At 38.7% G+C, this 18527-nt stretch overlaps 1 protein-coding gene across 1 annotated transcript in view; it reads left to right on the top strand.

Moving 5' to 3' along the window:
• Positions 1 to 2451: 2451 nt before the first annotated feature.
• Positions 2452 to 18527, top strand: part of FRYL (FRY-like) — a gene marked incomplete at its 3' end in the record, with an annotated part of 57616 nt that continues 41540 nt past the window's right edge. Inside the window, exons 1-4 of the mRNA XM_008941197.1 lie at positions 2452 to 2646; positions 8599 to 8652; positions 16111 to 16250; positions 16697 to 16793. Of these exons, the coding sequence (XP_008939445.1) occupies positions 2527 to 2646; positions 8599 to 8652; positions 16111 to 16250; positions 16697 to 16793 (411 nt within the window). The remainder of the gene's footprint in view (positions 2647 to 8598; positions 8653 to 16110; positions 16251 to 16696; positions 16794 to 18527) is intronic.

Here is an 18527-nt window from a genome sequence, read left to right as displayed (position 1 = left end):
TAGCTTTCTTAGAAACTCTCATGTTTAGGATAGAAGCAGGCATTTACTTAGAAATTTGTGGTATGTTAGGAGTCCTTAGGTACTTGATAGTTTTTGTGTTTGTTTGTCAGTAGATGGAGATGAAAGGAGAGTTGTTCACACTGTGTATTGCAGTATTTGTTTTGTCAGTCTCATACTTGGGGTTTCTGTTACCTGCTGTGGCTAGGAAGGATATATTCTTTCCTTTCAATCCTTCTCTCATCAAACCTCTGTGATCTTGTTCTTGACACATAATGCATCTCTCTCATTTTCTGGGCTGGCTTTGGAAACATCAGGGCTTAAGAGTGACAAGAGCACAGATGCCAGAGAATGTGGACATTGTAAAGTAGCTAGAAGATTTTTAAATCCCCTGACACGTTTATGCTCCTGTACTGAGAGGCAAGCCAATAATCAGAGAATGGGTTAAGAAATACATTTTTTTTTAAATTCAGATGGTTTGGGTTGTCATCTTTCTTTGCAGTGCATGCTTTGTTCTGCTTCTCAATGCCTTTGTATACTTTCTTCTAGTGAACTTCCAGTGTAGGGATCTAGAACATGGCAGTGTCTTTGATCTCCCGTTGTCTGCTCTGTGTGGCACATACTGTGCTGTGTTTTTTAGGACCTGTGTTACTGAGATCAAAGTGCTAGATCAAAGCGTTAGAGGACGTTCAACAATGGTTTGTGGCATGCGGTCTGTGTGCATGTCGTTCTGGTATTGCCCCTGGTTACAGGGAACTCAGCTCTGTGACCTTGGCAAGTCCTTCCAGCCTCAAAGATGTCATGCTGCAATTTATGTACAGGAAAAGATACCCATTGCTCCAACTGAACAGCATGTTTGTACAAAAAAAAGCTCCGGGGGACAGTGGGGAGGTGGGGTGGAAAACCACAGGTTTTTGTACTCACAACCTCATGGCTCTTTTGGTTAGAGGCTAAGGCAGTTTTGTGACCTTCCTGTTTTCACTCCTGAATTGCTCACATCACTAATGAGTTTGATAAATTATTCCTTTCAATGGAAGCTCAGGAAACCTGTTATGTAAAACATAACTTTCTGAACTGATAGAAGAAATTGTGAATGGCTGCGACTCAAACTTGGGAAGGTGTGAAGAGACATACCGAGGTTTTGGTCTCCATGGCAACCAGTAATTTCATGAATGAGTTGAACACTAAAAAAAAAAAATATGGAGTAAAAGTTGTGAATACTATTTAGCTAATTAGAATTGCACATGTACAAGTTGTAAGCACACAAAAATTTTGCAAATCCATCAAAATTGGCCAAGTGATTCTTCTCACATTTAAACTGCAAAAAGCATTACAGAAGCTTACTTGAACAAACTATGATATGTAATATAATAAAGTAGACTGAGACTAGGCTTCCTATAGAACTACCTTAGGAAAATAAAATCTTAATATGAATAGGTAAGAATTCTTAATATCAATTCCTAGTATCAATTAAAAACAAAAATTCTATAGTCATGGAACTGGATAGATGTGGGGCATCACTAGAGATGTTAATACTGTTTTAAAAATGTTTTGATTTATAGTGTGCAAGACAAGAATTGTAATTATTTAATTACATGTGTACTAAACTCATGCGTGAACAAGTTCTGATACCTGATTTTTGGTACTGCAATTCATGTTGGGTGGCAGCTGTGATAGTAAAGAAATGTTTTTGCGCGCTTGGGGAAAAGAAATAAAATGAAACGTAGATAAATGTCATATACTAAGTTGACTTATAATTTCAGTAAAAAGGTGAAAGCATTAATCCTTAGAGTGGGAGACTAATATATCCAGTGTTAATTTATATTGATCAACTAATTGATATTTCTTATCAGAAACAAGTCTTCCAGATCAACTAGAGATGTTAGCATTGGCTAGAAAGGGTTTGCATTCTGGTTGGGAAAATCAGCTTAGTGACAAAAAGTGCCAAGAAGGGCCAAGGAATTATTTCTAATGAAGATATTTGGACACCAAATAGAAACTTGAACTTCATGTACAATTTATAAAAATTGAAGCAAAAGGATCCTTCTCACAATATAGTGAGATGGTCCTTTACATTGAACCTTTTGATTTTTAGTCATAATTGAACTGAAGTTACAAGATAATAAAGGCTGTGACCTTTATCATAATCATTACACAGTTGTATTCGGAGTGGAGCAGTTGACAAAGCAAAGACAGTTTTGCATTTTATCAATAAAAAAAGTGAGTTACATTGTAAACCCTTATACAACTCAGAGTAGAAGTTCTCACCCAGTTAAAAAGAAATTCATACTGGATGTTATAGCTAGTCATTTACACCTTCTGATTTAGTTAATTTATTGTATGAATACATCTGTGTGGTGGATAGGAATGTAAAGAAGTAACAGGCACTGTGTTCAGAAGCTCTGCTTTATAGCTCTTTCTTTTTCTTTCTTTTTTTTCCCCCCCATAGCCTCCACGCCACCCAGCAGAGTAAATAAACGCAGAGTTTCTCCAAGTGTTGTTTCCACCTGGGAAAAGAGAGGCATCATCATGTCTAACATTACTATCGATCCAGATGTCAAACCTGGCGAGTATGTCATCAAAAGCCTCTTTGCCGAATTTGCTGTTCAAGCTGAAAAGAAAATTGAAGTTGTAATGGCTGAACCTTTGGTGAGTCCTTTTCTTCATAGTATTACTTGAAATGGTTCTGCTTTTTTTCTAAAATAGGCTGGTTTATTGTAAGTATGGTTACTGAAAAAAAACCATCCTCGGATATTGTTGACTTTTCAAGGGGTTTACTCAGGAATAAATGGGCGTCTGCAAACAGGGTTGCTACCTGGATTATGTTTTATTGACTTCCGTTAAAACTGTTATGTCGTGGTTACTGGAAACAAGTCCTCTTAGTGCTCATGAGTTCTCTAAAGTTACAAAAGGAAATAGCCACAACAAGAAATGTTCCTTCATTTACACTGCCAAGTGTGTTTCTTGTTGATGTTTCTTTGAAATAATACTTTGACAGTACTCTTTCAAGAAAAGATGCGTTTGTTCTGTTTTCCAAAGGAGGGGAATCAACCTTGAAACTGGCAGAGCAGGTGAGACGCTGCAGCTCAGCTCGCCCAAGGCCTCTGTTTGCAACTGCTGCTTCCAGAAGTGTTCACGTGCAGAAGTGCTCGTGTGAGCACTTGAGCTCCAGCTTTGAACTTTAGGAAAAAATGTTAAGAATCGGTCCAACAGAACACAAAAGTGGTGCTAAACATGTTTTGTGGTGTCACTGATGGAGTCATCTTCAACTAAAACCATGAGCACATCAAAGAGTACAACTTATCGTGTCTGTTTCCTGTAGACATCCAAAAGAGTTAGCCATTTGGGAGCTATTTGATAAGAAAGCGCAGAAAATTTGTAGGAAAAGAGGCACACAAATGGTGAAGGGTACATGGTTAAGAAATGGGAGGAGAGCTGTAGGGGTGCTGATGCTGTTGGGTGGAAAGGCAGATAGCTGCACTCAGGGTGGTCTGCAAGCCTGGTGCTGCAAGTGCCCCTCCCTTGGCCCCTTCTGCTCAACCCTGCATCTCCTAGATGTACGGGGAGGGTGGTGCTTGGCCAGAACAACAAACTGGCTGCAATTCGTATGAGACGAAGAGAGCTTCTCCTGTAGGCTCTGTTAGTTCAGGGTTAAATCTCGTAACCAGAGTGCTGGTGGCAAGGTAAATATAATAGTCCCAGAGTTCACTTGTGCTGCAGGATTTGTCGCTAGATGAGATTAAATAAATGATCTGAGAACAATCCCAGGCTGTGCCTCCCTGTGTTTTAATGCAGTCCAATGTAAATTTACATGTATAGCCAGCATTCCTTATTTTACACTGGTGGGAAGGACAGACTAAATAGAAAACCAGCAATTTAAGAGAGGTGCCAAAAGCTGTGGAAAAGTGAAACAGGCTGAGCCGAGGTAGTACAAAGAGGAAGGAGGGAATCCGTAGGTGTCTCAATGAAAGGAAGTACTGCAGTAGTTTTATTTTTGTATGTGGTATTTGATATAAATACTGAATATTCTGTTCTAGTGAATGACATTTAAACAGAAAGATAAAAGGTTGAAAGAGCACAGGAAAGGCACTGACTGAAATGGGAGAAAATTCTTTAATGGAAGAGAGGAAAGCCTTCTATCATTTTAGGGTGATTTGATTTTGTAGGATGACTTGGCTACAAGTAATGACATGGGGAATATATGCAATATTACATAAATCTTTAATGTGTTAGATGAAGCTAGGCTGTTGGATGAAGCTGTTGGAGATAATTTGGAGCCAAACCAATTAAAGTCAGAAGCTAGGCCCTTTTTAAAACCTGAAGATGAACATGCCAGTAGGGGAGCAAAACTTAATTAGATAATAATAATTTTTAAAAATAGTGACTTCAGATCAAGACAGCACCTGGAGTAGGGGAGCGGTACCATTTTGGCTAGGTGTTTGTTTCATTTGCAAGTAACTGACGTGCGTTTTAAAAACGTAACTAAATGATTTCTCTGGCCCTGAGTTTACTTGTGGTAAACGAGTGAGTAGGTCATTGAGTAGCAAACTAGTTTTCTTTCAGGGATCTTAATTAGAAGTTATCTGCTTGCAAAATTTTCATACTGCACAGCTTCCGAAGTTACAGAATGAACATATCAGCAAATGCTTAAAATAAATTATTCAAATAACAAGTGTAACCACAGGAAGGAAAATAATCTTTCAGTTAGTAAATGAAAGGAAACCACTTAGAAAAATCAATTCTCTTGAATCTTTTGTAGTAGTATATAGTTTTAAAGCAAAAAGGGCGCAGAAACAATTTACTGTACCTTAAAATACTCTTCCTCAGCTGAGCAAGAATGACAGTGAGGCATGATGCCAGCCTTCCCCAAATGTGAAAGAAACTATACCAGTGGAAAAAGTTTAGTAATAAACTCAGTGCAGTTTGCATGTAGATATAGATAGTTAGAATTTAAGCAGTGTGTTTAACATGGTGCCACCAAGTTACCAAGCTGTTGCCCAGGTAAGCTGCTGCCTTTACTAAACTAGTTCAGGCTCATGTTTAAGTCAAAACTAGTTAGAGCGTTTAAGCCCCTTGCCAGCATCAGCAATTTTGCTCCATCATGCAAGTACTAAATGTAGCTCAGACTAGCACTGTACACTTTTGCAAGTCTTGCCTAGGGGCCTTCAAAAGCACGTCTGAAGTCTGTAAAATTCAGCACATCCCATTTCTTCAGGACAGTGTTTGTCACACACTGCTGGGGTGCCGGGGCACGGGTGCTGCCGGGGTGCAGGTGCGGGCGCTGCCCAGCGCTTGGGCTACGGCAGGAGAGGCAGCCTCCCTTGTTGGCTCTCTTGCCTGCAGCTTGGAGGACAGAAACAAGTACACTTGTTTTGCTGGGTTCACCTGAGGCACCCTGCTGAGGTGTGCCAGCCACCAGAGGATGGTGCTGGTGAATACTGGAGAGGAGCCAACAGGTGGTACCTTTTTTCATGGGTGCAGCTGTTTGCACAGCACACACACGTCTGTCTACATCCTGATCTCTGCTGCCTGCCATGTGTTGACATTTCTGCCTTACACAATAGATGCAATCTGCTCTTTGGTTAATTCACTAGTGGGGTTTGTTGGTTCTCCCCCATCCCCTCTTCTAAAAGATGAATGTAAGCCTATTATTTCTGTGTCTCAATGAACTTCAGGAAGCCAGGAAAATAAATCTTAAATTATTAATTCAAGGAAAGTTTCCAGACCTTTATGCTGTTGGGTAGTCATGGGAGACAACTGGGGCCGTGACAGAGCAGAGTTAGAAAAAGACATTGAAAGAAAATGAATTTTAAAACCGTACAAATAATTCAAAGGCATTGGTAAACCTGTGACTGGGTTAGAGTATTATTTGGTTATGTCACATTTGTTTGGTTAGTGTTAGGTTAACTACAGTGTTATTTACCTTTTACCAGTTAAGATCTTTAATACTGAGGAAAAAATAATAGGATTATGAAATTGTGTTCATAAGAACAGGATTATGAACAGAAAGTTTGCATTCTTTCTGATACTAAAAATTTTAAAAGTCATGTGAACATTTGAGGTACAGAAGTGTCTCAGTAGAATGTGGGGGTAAAAAACTACATTTTCAGAACTAGCTTAATAATAGTTTGCTATCTGTTGACAGGGATTTCAACTTCTTTGTCTAAAGATTTACAGATTGTTTCACTTCTCTGTGATTTGTTATCATTCTTTTCTTTAGCTAGTTCTTATTTTAGACACATGCAATGGGTATAATGAACTCGGTGTTTGTTCACCTGTATAATAGTTTTGTAGTACCATGGTGGAAATCTGGCGTTTTGGGGCATTGTGTCAGGAGGAGACTTAAGGAACCTGATTTTTACAATCTTCTCACAGGAAAGTCACTTCTCCATCTTCTTGGGAAATAGTTTTAGCAATGTATGATGTTTATATAGGGTGGAACGTTTCTCGTGTTTTTGTTTATAGATAAGATTACAATTATTTGTGCAGTTTATCTAAAAGCATGGTACATATGACATGAATTCACCTATGGCAGACCTTTTCTTGTAAAAAAAACGGTGAGGGGGGGAAATTGTATTCAAAAAGGAATTCTGATTTGCAGCTGCTTTCTGGAGCTTTTAGTATCTGCTGGAAAATGTCAGTTTTCATAACAGTACTTTGAACAAAGTTAACATGTAAAATTAAGTGAATTTGTAAGATTCAAGTAAGTGTTTATTTGCCAGTATCTGAAACCTGTTCTCCTTTGCTTTTGAATATACAGTGGAAGAACACTGGCTAATAATGAATAAATAGAACTATTTCAGAATATTAAATGAATTTTCCTGAAACCACCATCTTTTAAAAAATCTTTTTTATTTGGGCATACTGGAAGTGTACGTGAATGACAATGTTTTCTTAGGTAATTCAGTGGGTTTCTTTGGATTATGGAAAGTGGAAATGGTCTGATTTATGAATTGGTACCTGTATTATTTCAAGTTATACATTCAGAGCAGGTCAATCCTTTTTGCTTGGGCAATGTTGAATTCAAGCTTTCAGAGGCTATAGCAGTTGCCAGAGATTGTGTCCTTTTGAACACCAAATGCAACTGTAGTCAAAGCAGAAAGTGACAGAAATTGTCTTGTATTTTCAAGATTACAAATAGGACAAGTGAAAATAAGCTGCTAGTTTGAATCTTGCACTCAGTGCATGCAATCCCAATTTGCATGCATTTAACACATAGCCTGCCCATTGCAGCCTTGAAAGTGATAAATGCCAGGCAGTGCTGACCGGACACTTCTGTCGACTTCCTCACAGAATGGGTGTTGTCTCTTAGTAAACCACTAAGTAATTATTTTGTGTCAGCTGAGGCACAACCTGTTGAGAGCAGGACTGGCTATCAGTATTGCTGATACCTCCTTTTACATCCCAGATCAGGCAAGTTAACAGCTCTACTACTTGATTTGCTCTGTGAAAGCTCCTTGTTTGCTTGCTCCAAGCTAATGTGAGCTATTAACTCTTTACCTTGAATACTTCTTCTACTTTCCTTTTTCTTTTTTTCCTTTTTCTTTGACTTTTGACAAAGGTAATGTTTTTTATTCATTTATTTGAAAGTGCAGAGTAGTTCAAAATCTCTCTAAGTAGCAAGAAATGTTCATAGTATCTTTATATCTTACTGCTTTGTAGTATGCCCTTAAAGCTCTTACAAGTGGCACTTGGCTTACAGTAAATCATTGCCACTAAGAGCCAGTAAATGGGAATTAGTCTGTTTCTTTTCCTTTCTGGTTTTGGGTTCTGTTTTCTGCCCCAGGACACCCTAGCAAGAGACTATGAAAGCTGTATTCCTTCTAACTGTGTAATTTGGTACTCTCCACAGTGACTAGTAAGAGTTACTATTGCATCACTATTACATTTCATGTACATTTTGTTTTCTTAATGCTTTAATTATCACTAAATTATTTTTTCAGGAATATAATTTAGTTTTGATATTGACAAAGGAGTATGTCTTACAGTACTAGTAGCAATGAGATATTGTAATAATTATAGCAATATTGTATCTTTTATGTACCTTCCAAAGTTACTTGAAATGTAAAGCAATTTGTTACTGACTTTCTCCCTTTCCTGGACTATTTTCTAGCTATTTTTCATTACAGTTCAGGGAAAGCACAGATTGGAAATGCCTTAAGCAATTGTCTCTGCCTTTGTGAAGGCATTTTAAAATTAATTCTTGTAGTTTAGGAAAACTGCCTTATGTGAACGTGAATATGGTTAATTCGAATGGGAATGGTTTTCCTTCTGAGTTGCACTTGGTATCTACCACCAGCTGTCTCTGTTGAGCACACTACTGTAGGCCCTGCTGTTTGGGAGAGATGTTTGTCAGTCCTGTAACATTATTACTATTAAGCTACCAAGCTTCTGTTTGTTTTGAATGTATTCATCTGTTTTGTGAGTACACTTCACATCTTCAGGAATGGTTCTAGCTGAAAAATAACACAAATATTCATATTCAGGTTATTTCTTTGTTCTGTAATATAACTGAGAAAGAAGGAATCTATCTGTGAAAGGCATCTTTGCTAATGGTCAATTGCATTGTGAAATTCATGTTTCCTTTTATTTTTTTTACAGGAAAAGCTCTTGTCCAGATCTCTTCAAAGAGGTGAAGATCTTCAGTTTGATCAGGTAGGGGACATGTAATTGAAGGCAGTTTTTATTAGATTAAGGTGGCCTCTGTGTGTGCAGAATAGTCATTCAACTGTTGTAATAACTTGGAATATCGATGCCTGAATCAGCATCAGAAGATTTAGACCTAGAAAGTTAGTGAGACTTTATTTTCCATTTTAGAATATAACAGTAAGAAACTACTAGACCAGATTAATGATTTGAAGGTGGTAGTGAAAGCTGCTGGAGGAGAGATGCTGAAATATGGTAGGGGACAAGAAGAATTAGTTTATTTCTATTCCTGTTAGCAGGCTTTTTATCACCTCAGCCTGTATCACTTCCTGCTTCAGTGTCTGGGTTATTGGACATGGCAGTGACATCTATGGACCTACCCCTACTTTTCCATTAATGGCTATATCTGCACTTCTTTTCCCTCCTCCCAAAAGACAAACAAACAACAACATATAATATTTGATGTATAATTTTCCAAGAAAACCAAAACCACCACCAAAACCCTCACTTAACTTTTTAGTGTTTTCTAATCTAACCTGCTGTGAGCCAGTTATCTCCTAAATGAAAGTTTACTCATAAGCAAGGAAGAATGAAGGGGGATAGGGTATAAATTCTTCTGCAGCTGCAGTATTTTGTTTTGAATGTGATCAAAAGCTAAATAATATACATGATAGGGAAGATCTAAGGAAATCTGTAAATCAGTAATATTACTGATTTTTTTTTTTTACTAACTCTGCCACCCCCTCCTACCACCACATTTTTCCTCAGTGAAGGATGTTTTCTATAAATCACTAGTAGTCATATATTAAATTACATAGAGGTTCTAGAAATATACAGAGGGAAGAAAAGTAGTACAGCATATAATTTTTGCAATCTTGTAATACAGAAACAAACTAGTTTTCCTGAAAATACAGTACTTGAAAAATAATTCATTTTGATTGTGTCTGTGTGCGTCTGAGTTTTTAGTTTGTTCTTTTATTTTTAATCTACTTAGGGTTCATCGAAATCTGAGTTTTACAGAAACATAGAATGGTTTGGGTTGTAGGGGACCTTTAAAGGTCATCTAGTCCAACCCCCTTTCAGTGAGCAGGGACATCTTCAACTAGATGAGGTTGCTCAGAGCCCTGTCCAACCTGACACTGAGTGTTTCCTGGGATGGGGCTTCTACCACCTCTCTGGGCAACCTGTGCGAGTGTTTTGCCACCCTCAGTGTAAAAAAATTTCTTCCTTCTATCTAATCTGAATCTTTTTAGTTTAAACCCTCTTTTAGATTAAAACTGTCACTGCTTGTCCTGTTGCAACAGGCCCTGCTAAAAAGATTGTCACTGTCTTATAGGCCCCCTTTAAGTTCTGAAAGGCTGCAGTAAGGTCTCCCTGGAGCTTTTTCTCTCCAGGCTGAACAACCCAACATTCTCAGCCTTTTTTCAGAAAAGAGGTGTTCCAGCCCTCTGATAGTTTTTGTGGCTCTCCTCTGGACCCGTTCCCAACAGGTTCATGTCTTTCCTGTGCTGAGGACTCCAGAGCTGGTCCAGAGCTGGACCAGTGCTACAGGTGAGGTCTCACTAGGGCAGAGTAGAGTGGCAGAATCACTTGCCTTGACCTGATGGGACACATTTATTTTGATGCAGCCCAAGCTGGCCTTATGGACTATGAACACACATTTCCTGCTCATATCCAGCTTTTCATCTACCAGTACCCCCAAGTCCATCTCAGCAGGGCTGCTCTCAATCTCTTCATCCCCAAGCCTGTATTCATACCAAGGACTGCCCTGACCCAGGTGCAGGACCTTGCATTTTAGCCTTGTTGAACCACATGATTTTCATACAGGCCCACTTTTCAAGCTCGCCTGGGTCCCTCTGCATGGCATGCCATCTCTCAGGCACATGAACTGCTCTGCTTGGTTTGGTGTTATCTGAAAGCTTGCTGAGGGTGTGCTTGATCCCGTTATCTATGTAATTGATGAGGGTATTAAACAGCATTGGTCCCAGTGTGGACCTGAGTGACACCAGTTTTCACCAGTCTCCATGTGGACAACAAGCCATTCACCACTATGATCTGAATGCAACTGAACCAAGTCCTTATCCGTAGAACTGTCCAACCATCAAATCCCTCTCTCTCCACTTTAGAGAGAAGGATGTTGTGGGGGATTATGTCAAAGATCTTATGTAAGTGCAGATAGACAACATCCATAGCTCTTCCCTTGTCCCCTGATGTAGTCACTCCACCACAGAAGGCCACCAGGTTGGTCAGACAGGACATGCCGTTGTTGAAGCCATGCTGGCTGTCTCAAATCACCTCGCTGTCCTCCATGTACCTTAGCATAGCTTCTAGGATGATGTTTCTTGATATTCCTAGGCACAGAGGTGAGGCTGACATGTGGGTAGTTGCCAGAGTCCTCCTTTCTGCCCTTTTTAAAAATGGGTGCAGTGTTTCACTTTTTCCAGTCACTGGGGACTTCACCTGACTGATTTTTTTTTAGGGGTGGGCTTGGCAGCCACATCAGCCAGTTCCCTCAGGGCTCTGGGGTATTCACAGGGATTGTGAATTTTGATAGGGAATTCTGAACATTGTCAAAAAGTACTTCGCATCGCTTCTCTCTGTTCATTGCTGGGTTATGTAATCCATATTAAGATCAATCCTCCAGCAGTGCAGAAGATGGCAGAGTAAAAAGAGATTGGCAAAGTGTGGGGGAGAGGAGGATCCAGGGTGTACAGCCCCAGCATCCAGCAGAGGAGCTAGAGCTGTTGCTGGGCCAGCCGTGTTCACCCAGAGATGGTTACAGAGTTAGGAATTTTGATCTAAAAAGTCACTTTAGCTCTGCTGATAAGGTGTCTGAGCTAGTAAGTATTTTACTTCGTGAATAAAAAGATTATGACTGAAACACAGGGAGGGATTCTGGGGGTGAGAAGGTGTCTACTTAATGCTCATTCTCTCAGCTAAGGGATGAGAAGAGGGGTGGAGGAAGGTGGCCTGTTGTGTTGCCTGGCCTTATCATAAAAAGGTGAAATAGCTGTTTAATGGGGTTAGAAGCTGTTTCTGTTGGAAGCGTAGCCAGATCAAGAGGGTTGCTCTTAGATCCAAGTGTGCAAAATCAATAGTTTTTAATTTTTAGATAGTACAATTCTTTCACTTGTCATTGAGGCTCAATTTGAACCAAAATGTAAATCTAGCTGAAAGAGATGAAACTTTGGCAAACAGGAAGGAAATTTTTATGTTGATACAATTCTGCGCTGATAAAAACTGAGTATTTTATTATCAGTGCTTTCTCTTTATCATTCCCAGCACATCAAGAAGCTACTGGAAAGGAATTTTTTTTTATAGAGCATATATTGCATCTTTTAAAATATTTTTGCTTGTACAGCTTGGCACCAAAATAGCTTGTAGTTTTCTTCCTTTGTTTGTTGTAGGAGTCATACTTGGCAATTTCCTACTCTTGTCCTAAGACACCAAAACGTTAGGATTGCACAGAAGCTTATCGCGGCTGTCTCGGTGACTGAAGGCAGATGTGCCTCTGCTGTTCAGGCCTGCTCATGATGAGGCACAACTTGAGCAGCGTTTTCAGGATCAGGACTTGGGTCGTAGCTGGAATTTGGGCTCTAGCAACTTACTGTAATTTTGCCTGTCCCTCTCCATACCTCTCAGTGTACCATTTTAAGCACAACTATTGGCAGTGTGTTTTAGCCTTTAAGACAGGAGCACACTTCGCTGTTCCAGTCCAAGGACTGTAAGCATACCTGATGATGACTAGTGCAGCCCTGTCCTCTTGAGTATTGTAGGATCTCTTTGTTTGGATCGATGCTTTCATCAATCTTTTTTGATGTGCTGAGATCACAGCTTGAGTACTGTGTTCAGTTTTGGGTACCACAGTTTAAGAAGAACAGTGACATGTTGAAGCGAGTCCAGAGAAGAGCTGTGAAGCTGGTAATGGGTCGGGGGAACATGTCTTACAAGGAGCAGCTGAGGGAACTGGGATTGTTTAGCCTGGAGAAGAGGAGACTGAGGGAGAGATCTTATTGCTCTCTTACAGCTACCTGAAAGGAGGTTATAATGAGGTGGGGGTCAGTCTCTTCCTCCAGGTTAGTAGCAGTAAGACGAGAGGAAATGGGCTGAAGTTGCACCAGGAGAGGTTTAAGATCATCACTTGATGATCTTAGAGGTCTTTTCCAACCTTCATGATTCTGTGATTATTTGATTTCAACATAGGCATAGTTTTGTACTAAAATAAAGGGGGTTTCTTATAATTTTTATGTAAGAAGATCTTGAATTTAGCATCAAAGCAGAATGGTAAATACTTCAAGTAAAAAGAATAAGCATAAAGCTCACGTTCTTCTTAGCAGCTTGACTTGATGATCTTAGAGGTCTTTTCCAACCTTCATGATTCTGTGATTATTTGATTTCAACATAGGCATAGTTTTGTACTAAAATAAAGGGGGTTTCTTATAATTTTTATGTAAGAAGATCTTGAATTTAGCATCAAAGCAGAATGGTAAATACTTCAAGTAAAAAGAATAAGCATAAAGCTCACGTTCTTCTTAGCAGCTACGTAATATGGGCAAAAATTTAATCTTCCTTGTAATTCCAGTGCCTTTTCCTTAGAATGATAAGGATGCAAAACTTGGCAGGAAATGAATAATTATGATGTAAACCTGATATTTCATTTGCAGAGGAATACGCTTTGTAGTGCCAGTAGTTTCTGGATTTAGCACTTCACCGATGACAATCTATCTTTTTTAATGCGTATGGTACAGCTTGTTTCTGTAGAAGATGAAGTAAATTGTGTAACTGCTGGAATATGTATGGGTGGTAGTAGTATTAACATACTGTGTAAACTAGGAAAACCTAAGTTTAGTTATATTTGAAAATGTTTAGTTATGCTTACATGAAGCTTTTTTATTTTTCTTCTACTAATAAACCAATCAGTTCAGGAGAAGGGCAGAGGAGTAGAAGTGCCTTGTGGAGTCATTTACATTGACAACACAGGGTAACTTAAATGTTGCTGACTCTGTTCCTGTCCTGCTGTGTGTGTAGTTGCAGTATGAACGTAACTCTGTGCAGTGTATTGGATATATAATTATTTTTAGAGAAAGAGAAATTAATCTATTTCCCCAGCGTTTTAAGTTATTTGGGGCATGGGAATTGACAATAAATTCTGATGGCAAAACATGTTTTGGATTGCTGTGGTTGGTGATAAAACCCTTCTTCATCAAGTTTCACTATAGCTTTCATTCGAAGGATTACCAATTACATTGATTATTTGATGCTGAGTCTAATATCTTCAGTTTAGTAACTCATGAGGAGAGTTTGTTCTGCTTTATGAATTCCCCACCCCCTAGTCCCACCCCCCAAATTTATTAATGTTTTTAACTTGTGATTTCTGCTTATGGCTGAAGTGAGGTGAACAGAGGTGTCTGAGTAACCCAGACTGATGCAAGCAACAGGCATTTCTTGCACACGAAATCTAGGTGAAGATTTTTCAAAGCTCTGTCAACACAAATGAGTCTTTTGAGTTCTTTCTGATGCTTCCCCTTACTGGAGGATAATAGTTTTGATAGTAACCCGCAAGTGTCTCAAATTTGCTCATAGTTGTTTTTTCCTCCTCTCCCTCCTCACAAGTTTTCTCTATTGTTTTTTTTTTTTTTTTTTCCCAAGGAAGTTTGTCAGACTTATGCCACATAAGAAAATTCTTTTGAGCAGCATCTTAATTTGTATGTGTTCTTTTCCACCACACACTACTTCATTTCAGAACACAGTCGAACTTTAAAGTGGTAAGATTGGGCTGCTTTTTAACTGTCCACTTCTAGAAGTCTTAATGTATGTTGGTTGGTTGACTGGGAGTTTATTTTCTACAGTTATTGGTGCACAAGGAACAGGCTAGCAACATGCTTGGTTTCCAAACCAAATCACGAAGACTTCAATGTATATTAGTATAAGATTAAAATGTAGCCTTTGTTCTGAGATACAAGGCATTACAGCAAGTCAACAGAATATTTCCAGCTTCTGTTTCTTTTCTGTGTTAAAAGAGTTTTGTATGGTTTTGTGTTGCTTTGTGCAGTTAGCTCAATGTGCATGCCCCTCCTGTAGCAGACGTGCCATTTCTTTCCCTTTAATCCCTTTTTAGTGAGCGTCCTGTTAGCAGATGATAATAAGGAAAAAGCAATCTCATTATTCTAGTAAATATTTCCTAATGAAACCTAGTTCCGGTTCAGATTTGGAATATACGTAGACTGTATTGTATATTGGGATTTAAAATTTTATGAAGTTACAGAGTAAGAATATGTCTTTACTTATTTTGAGGAAGTTTTTCCACTTGTTTATATAACTAAAGGATTTTTTTCAGAGGGTCAGTAATACTCCCTAATTCTTGTGACTTGAATAGCTGACTGGTTAACAAGCTGAATAAAGTATTCAGATGGGTGAAAGAGGTGCCCCTGGGGCTTCCATATGGTTAAGCTGCCCCCATCCTTTACCTAAACCTGAAAAATCACAATGCTTCAAATGAGGGTAAAGAAATAATTGCATTGATGTTATCTTGATTTTCTGGAATAGTGACTAAGAGATAAGGTCTAACAAGAGGATAGCTTCTATTGAAACCTCTTGTTTGAAAGATGCAAGACGTAATTCATACATGGAGTCAGTGAGCAGTGTGGTAACTCTCCTTTTCCAGACAGTGTTTTGGGGTTGGGCTTGCTCCCTGCTGCCTCCTGGCAGGGAGTTTATAGCTGCATTATGTTGCCTTTCTCTAGTTGTTCTTCTCTCCAAGCTTGGGCACCAATGACTTCTGTTAAGTTAAAGGAAGCCTAGAGAATTTGAGTTTCAGGCCATGTTAAAGTCTTCCTTCTATAATGGTTTCTACTGCCACTGTTTCATAGATTTGTTCACAACTCACATGGGTGTTCTGAAAGAAAACAGTAGATAGGGGAGTTATGCTGAAAGTAAACAGCTTGAGATCTAGACTAGTCAAATGTATTAAAAGTAGAGTATCTGAAAGGCTCTTATTTTTGTTTGTATAATAACCAAAGCAGCATGTTTTTGAAGGTTATATACTCGCTCAGTTTAGGAGGGTTACCGCTTATCTCTCATATATAATTGAAAAATATTTATACTTCAGAGATACATATAGAACATTTGGGGACATCTTACAATCTCTGCTGTTTTATCAATGGTTCTACAGCAGTTATCTGTATACATTCAGGATTCTGTGATTTCCTGTGAGCTTCAGAACATTCTACTTAAATTTATCAAAATTAACTTAGTGTGTCATACAAAAATTATCATAAGGGTCTTTTCCACCTTAAAAATTCTATGGTATTTGCAGTAATTCTCCTAGCTGAAAATGATACATGAAGTTGCCACTTTGTAAAATTCTATAATGTTTTTTAACATTAAAAACAAATTGAAAGGATGATAACAATTCTAGAATGTTTAGCTGCTTCATTGTGCTAAACTATTTCTCTTACTTTTTTTCAGTTGATAAGCTCTATGAGCTCAGTAGCAGAGCACTGTCTCCCCTCCTTACTACGCACCTTGTTTGACTGGTACAGGCGTCAGAATGGAACAGATGATGAATCTTACGAATACAGACCTCGCTCTAGCACAAAGTCAAAGGGGTAAGAGTCTCCCAAAAGTCTGTTTGAGTTTTGTGTGCTTTCTTGTAAGAAATAGTGTGCTTTATACTTTTTTGACAAGTATTTTGTATTTGGATCTGTTGTTACTTAGATACTTGTAGAAGGAGTGTTGGGTTTCTTTAAGGTAATGAGGTAACTTGGGTAGATGATAGGTATGAAATGACTTAATGATTTCAGGCTTGATAAACAAAAGGGAGTTGGACTCTGATAATTCCCCAAGACAGTTTGTACTTTTTTGAATGGTTGTTGGCAGATCTTTTCAGGAGTGGGCAAGATGTCAGTGCTGCATCAAACCCCAGAGTCTTTCTAACTGTCCATTTTATATGTGTGTGCAACGACGATTGCATGAAAGACATGTATGCCCCTAATCTGCAATATTTGCATTCGGTCTTGTGTATGATACAAATGTTCTTGATTTCTTATTTTAGGGATGACCAACAACGTGAAAGAGATTATCTACTTGAAAGGAGGGACTTAGCTGTAGATTTCATTTTTTGTTTAGTTTTAATAGAGGTTCTTAAACAGGTAAGTCCTTTTGGTGCAAACTTCTTTTGATCTTTTGTTTTTAATATGAATTTCAATCATCTCTTTTGAAGTTTTATATTAAAAAACTGGAGCATATAAATGATAAGCCTATGCAAGGCTGTAATTATACTCTCAGTTACATAAAGCCCTTGGCCTGTTCTGTCTTTACATACTTGTGTTATTTCAGTTCCTGTGTCTTGGATTCACTAAGTCAAATCTGCATATGTACTGTAAAAAGCAAAACTATGGAAAACAACGTTCTATTTCTCCTCTACCTTGTGTTTGTGTAAATGTGTGTGAAATACAGTGTAAAATCATTGAATGACAAGATAAAAATGTCACTTATAAAAAAAAAAAAATCAGAAATTACGTATTTTGCTTTGCGTTATAGTGGAGTCCTAGATGATGTCATTCAGAATTTCTGTTAATAGAAAATTTGCGTTGCTGTATAGACAAGAGGATAGTTTGGCTTCAAGTACAGCATTTTTTTTCTCACATTTTTTGAGAGGAGAAAATTACTGTAAGAAACAGTCTGAAACATGAAGCAGACAAGCAAGTTTCATGCTTCAAATACTTAAGTAGTTTTTTCTTTTATGTATAGGTACATGAAAATTATGTGGCTTTCTGTACAAGGACTTGTTTAGCTGGCAAATAATTTGCAGGAGATTTATATTTGTATGGTTGTGTATGGTATGTTTGTGATACAGGGAAAAATGAAAACAGTAAAACAGAAGAGGTTCCTGTCCTCCTCTGAGACACCAGTGAACCATCCAAAGTCATACTCCTGTACTGCCTGCACACAGATGGAGAGAACAGTATTAAAACCATTGAATTCTCTTATGTGTTAGCATTTGTCTTGGGTTCAGCCGGGGTAGGGTTAATCTCCACATAAGAACGTCAGAAAAATCTGTAGTTCATGCTTTCTACCTACCTTAAATTTCTGTCAGTATGAAAGAAAAAGGGAAAGGGAACAGGTTGTTTAGAATTGCAGGGTTGTATGTGCAGCTCCTGTGTTTTGAACTGGTACTGTTTTTTTATTTGAGTACATGTTACATGATTCAGATGTCAGGAGAGGTGCCAAAGTTTTGGTCTTGAAGAAAGTCTATGATGACACTTGTAATTCTTGGTGAGCCTCTTAACACTTGTACTTCAGACAAGACAGGTATCCTTCTGATAAGGATATTTTCCTCTGCTGAAGATTTGCAAGGAGACACTAAACGCAGATACACCCCTTCAGGAAATCCTTCAGCCAATTTAGTTTACCTAAAGGAGGGTTTCTGTGTTCTGCCTGTAATGTGAATCTGCATTTAGTGCAGAAAGGATAGCTTAATCACAGAATGGTAGGGATTGGAAGGGACTTCTGGGGATCATCTAGTCCAACGTCTCTGCCAAAGTAGGTTCACCTAGAGCAGGTTGCACAGGAGCACATCCAGGTGGGTTTTGAAAGTCTTCAGAGAAGGAGACTCCACAGCCTCTCTGGGCAGCCTGTTCCAGTGCTTTGTCACCCTCACAGTAAAGAATTTTTTCCTCATGTTGAGGTGGAACTTCCTGGTTGCAGTTTGTGCCTGTTGCCCCTTATCCCATTGTTGGACACCACTGAAAAGAGATTGGCCCTATCCTCCTGCCAGTCACCTGTCAGATGTTTGTAAATGTTAAGATCCCCTCTCAGCCTTTTCTTCTCCAGGCTAAACAGTCCCAGGTCTCTCAGTGTTTCCTCGTAAGAGACATGTGCCA

The sequence above is a fragment of the Merops nubicus genome, unplaced genomic scaffold (genome assembly GCF_000691845.1).
Source record: "Merops nubicus isolate BGI_N331 unplaced genomic scaffold, ASM69184v1 scaffold1875, whole genome shotgun sequence".
Classification (NCBI taxonomy): domain Eukaryota; kingdom Metazoa; phylum Chordata; class Aves; order Coraciiformes; family Meropidae; genus Merops; species Merops nubicus.
The sequence above is the reverse complement of the archived record's forward strand: the minus strand, read 5'-3'. Positions and strand labels throughout refer to the sequence as shown.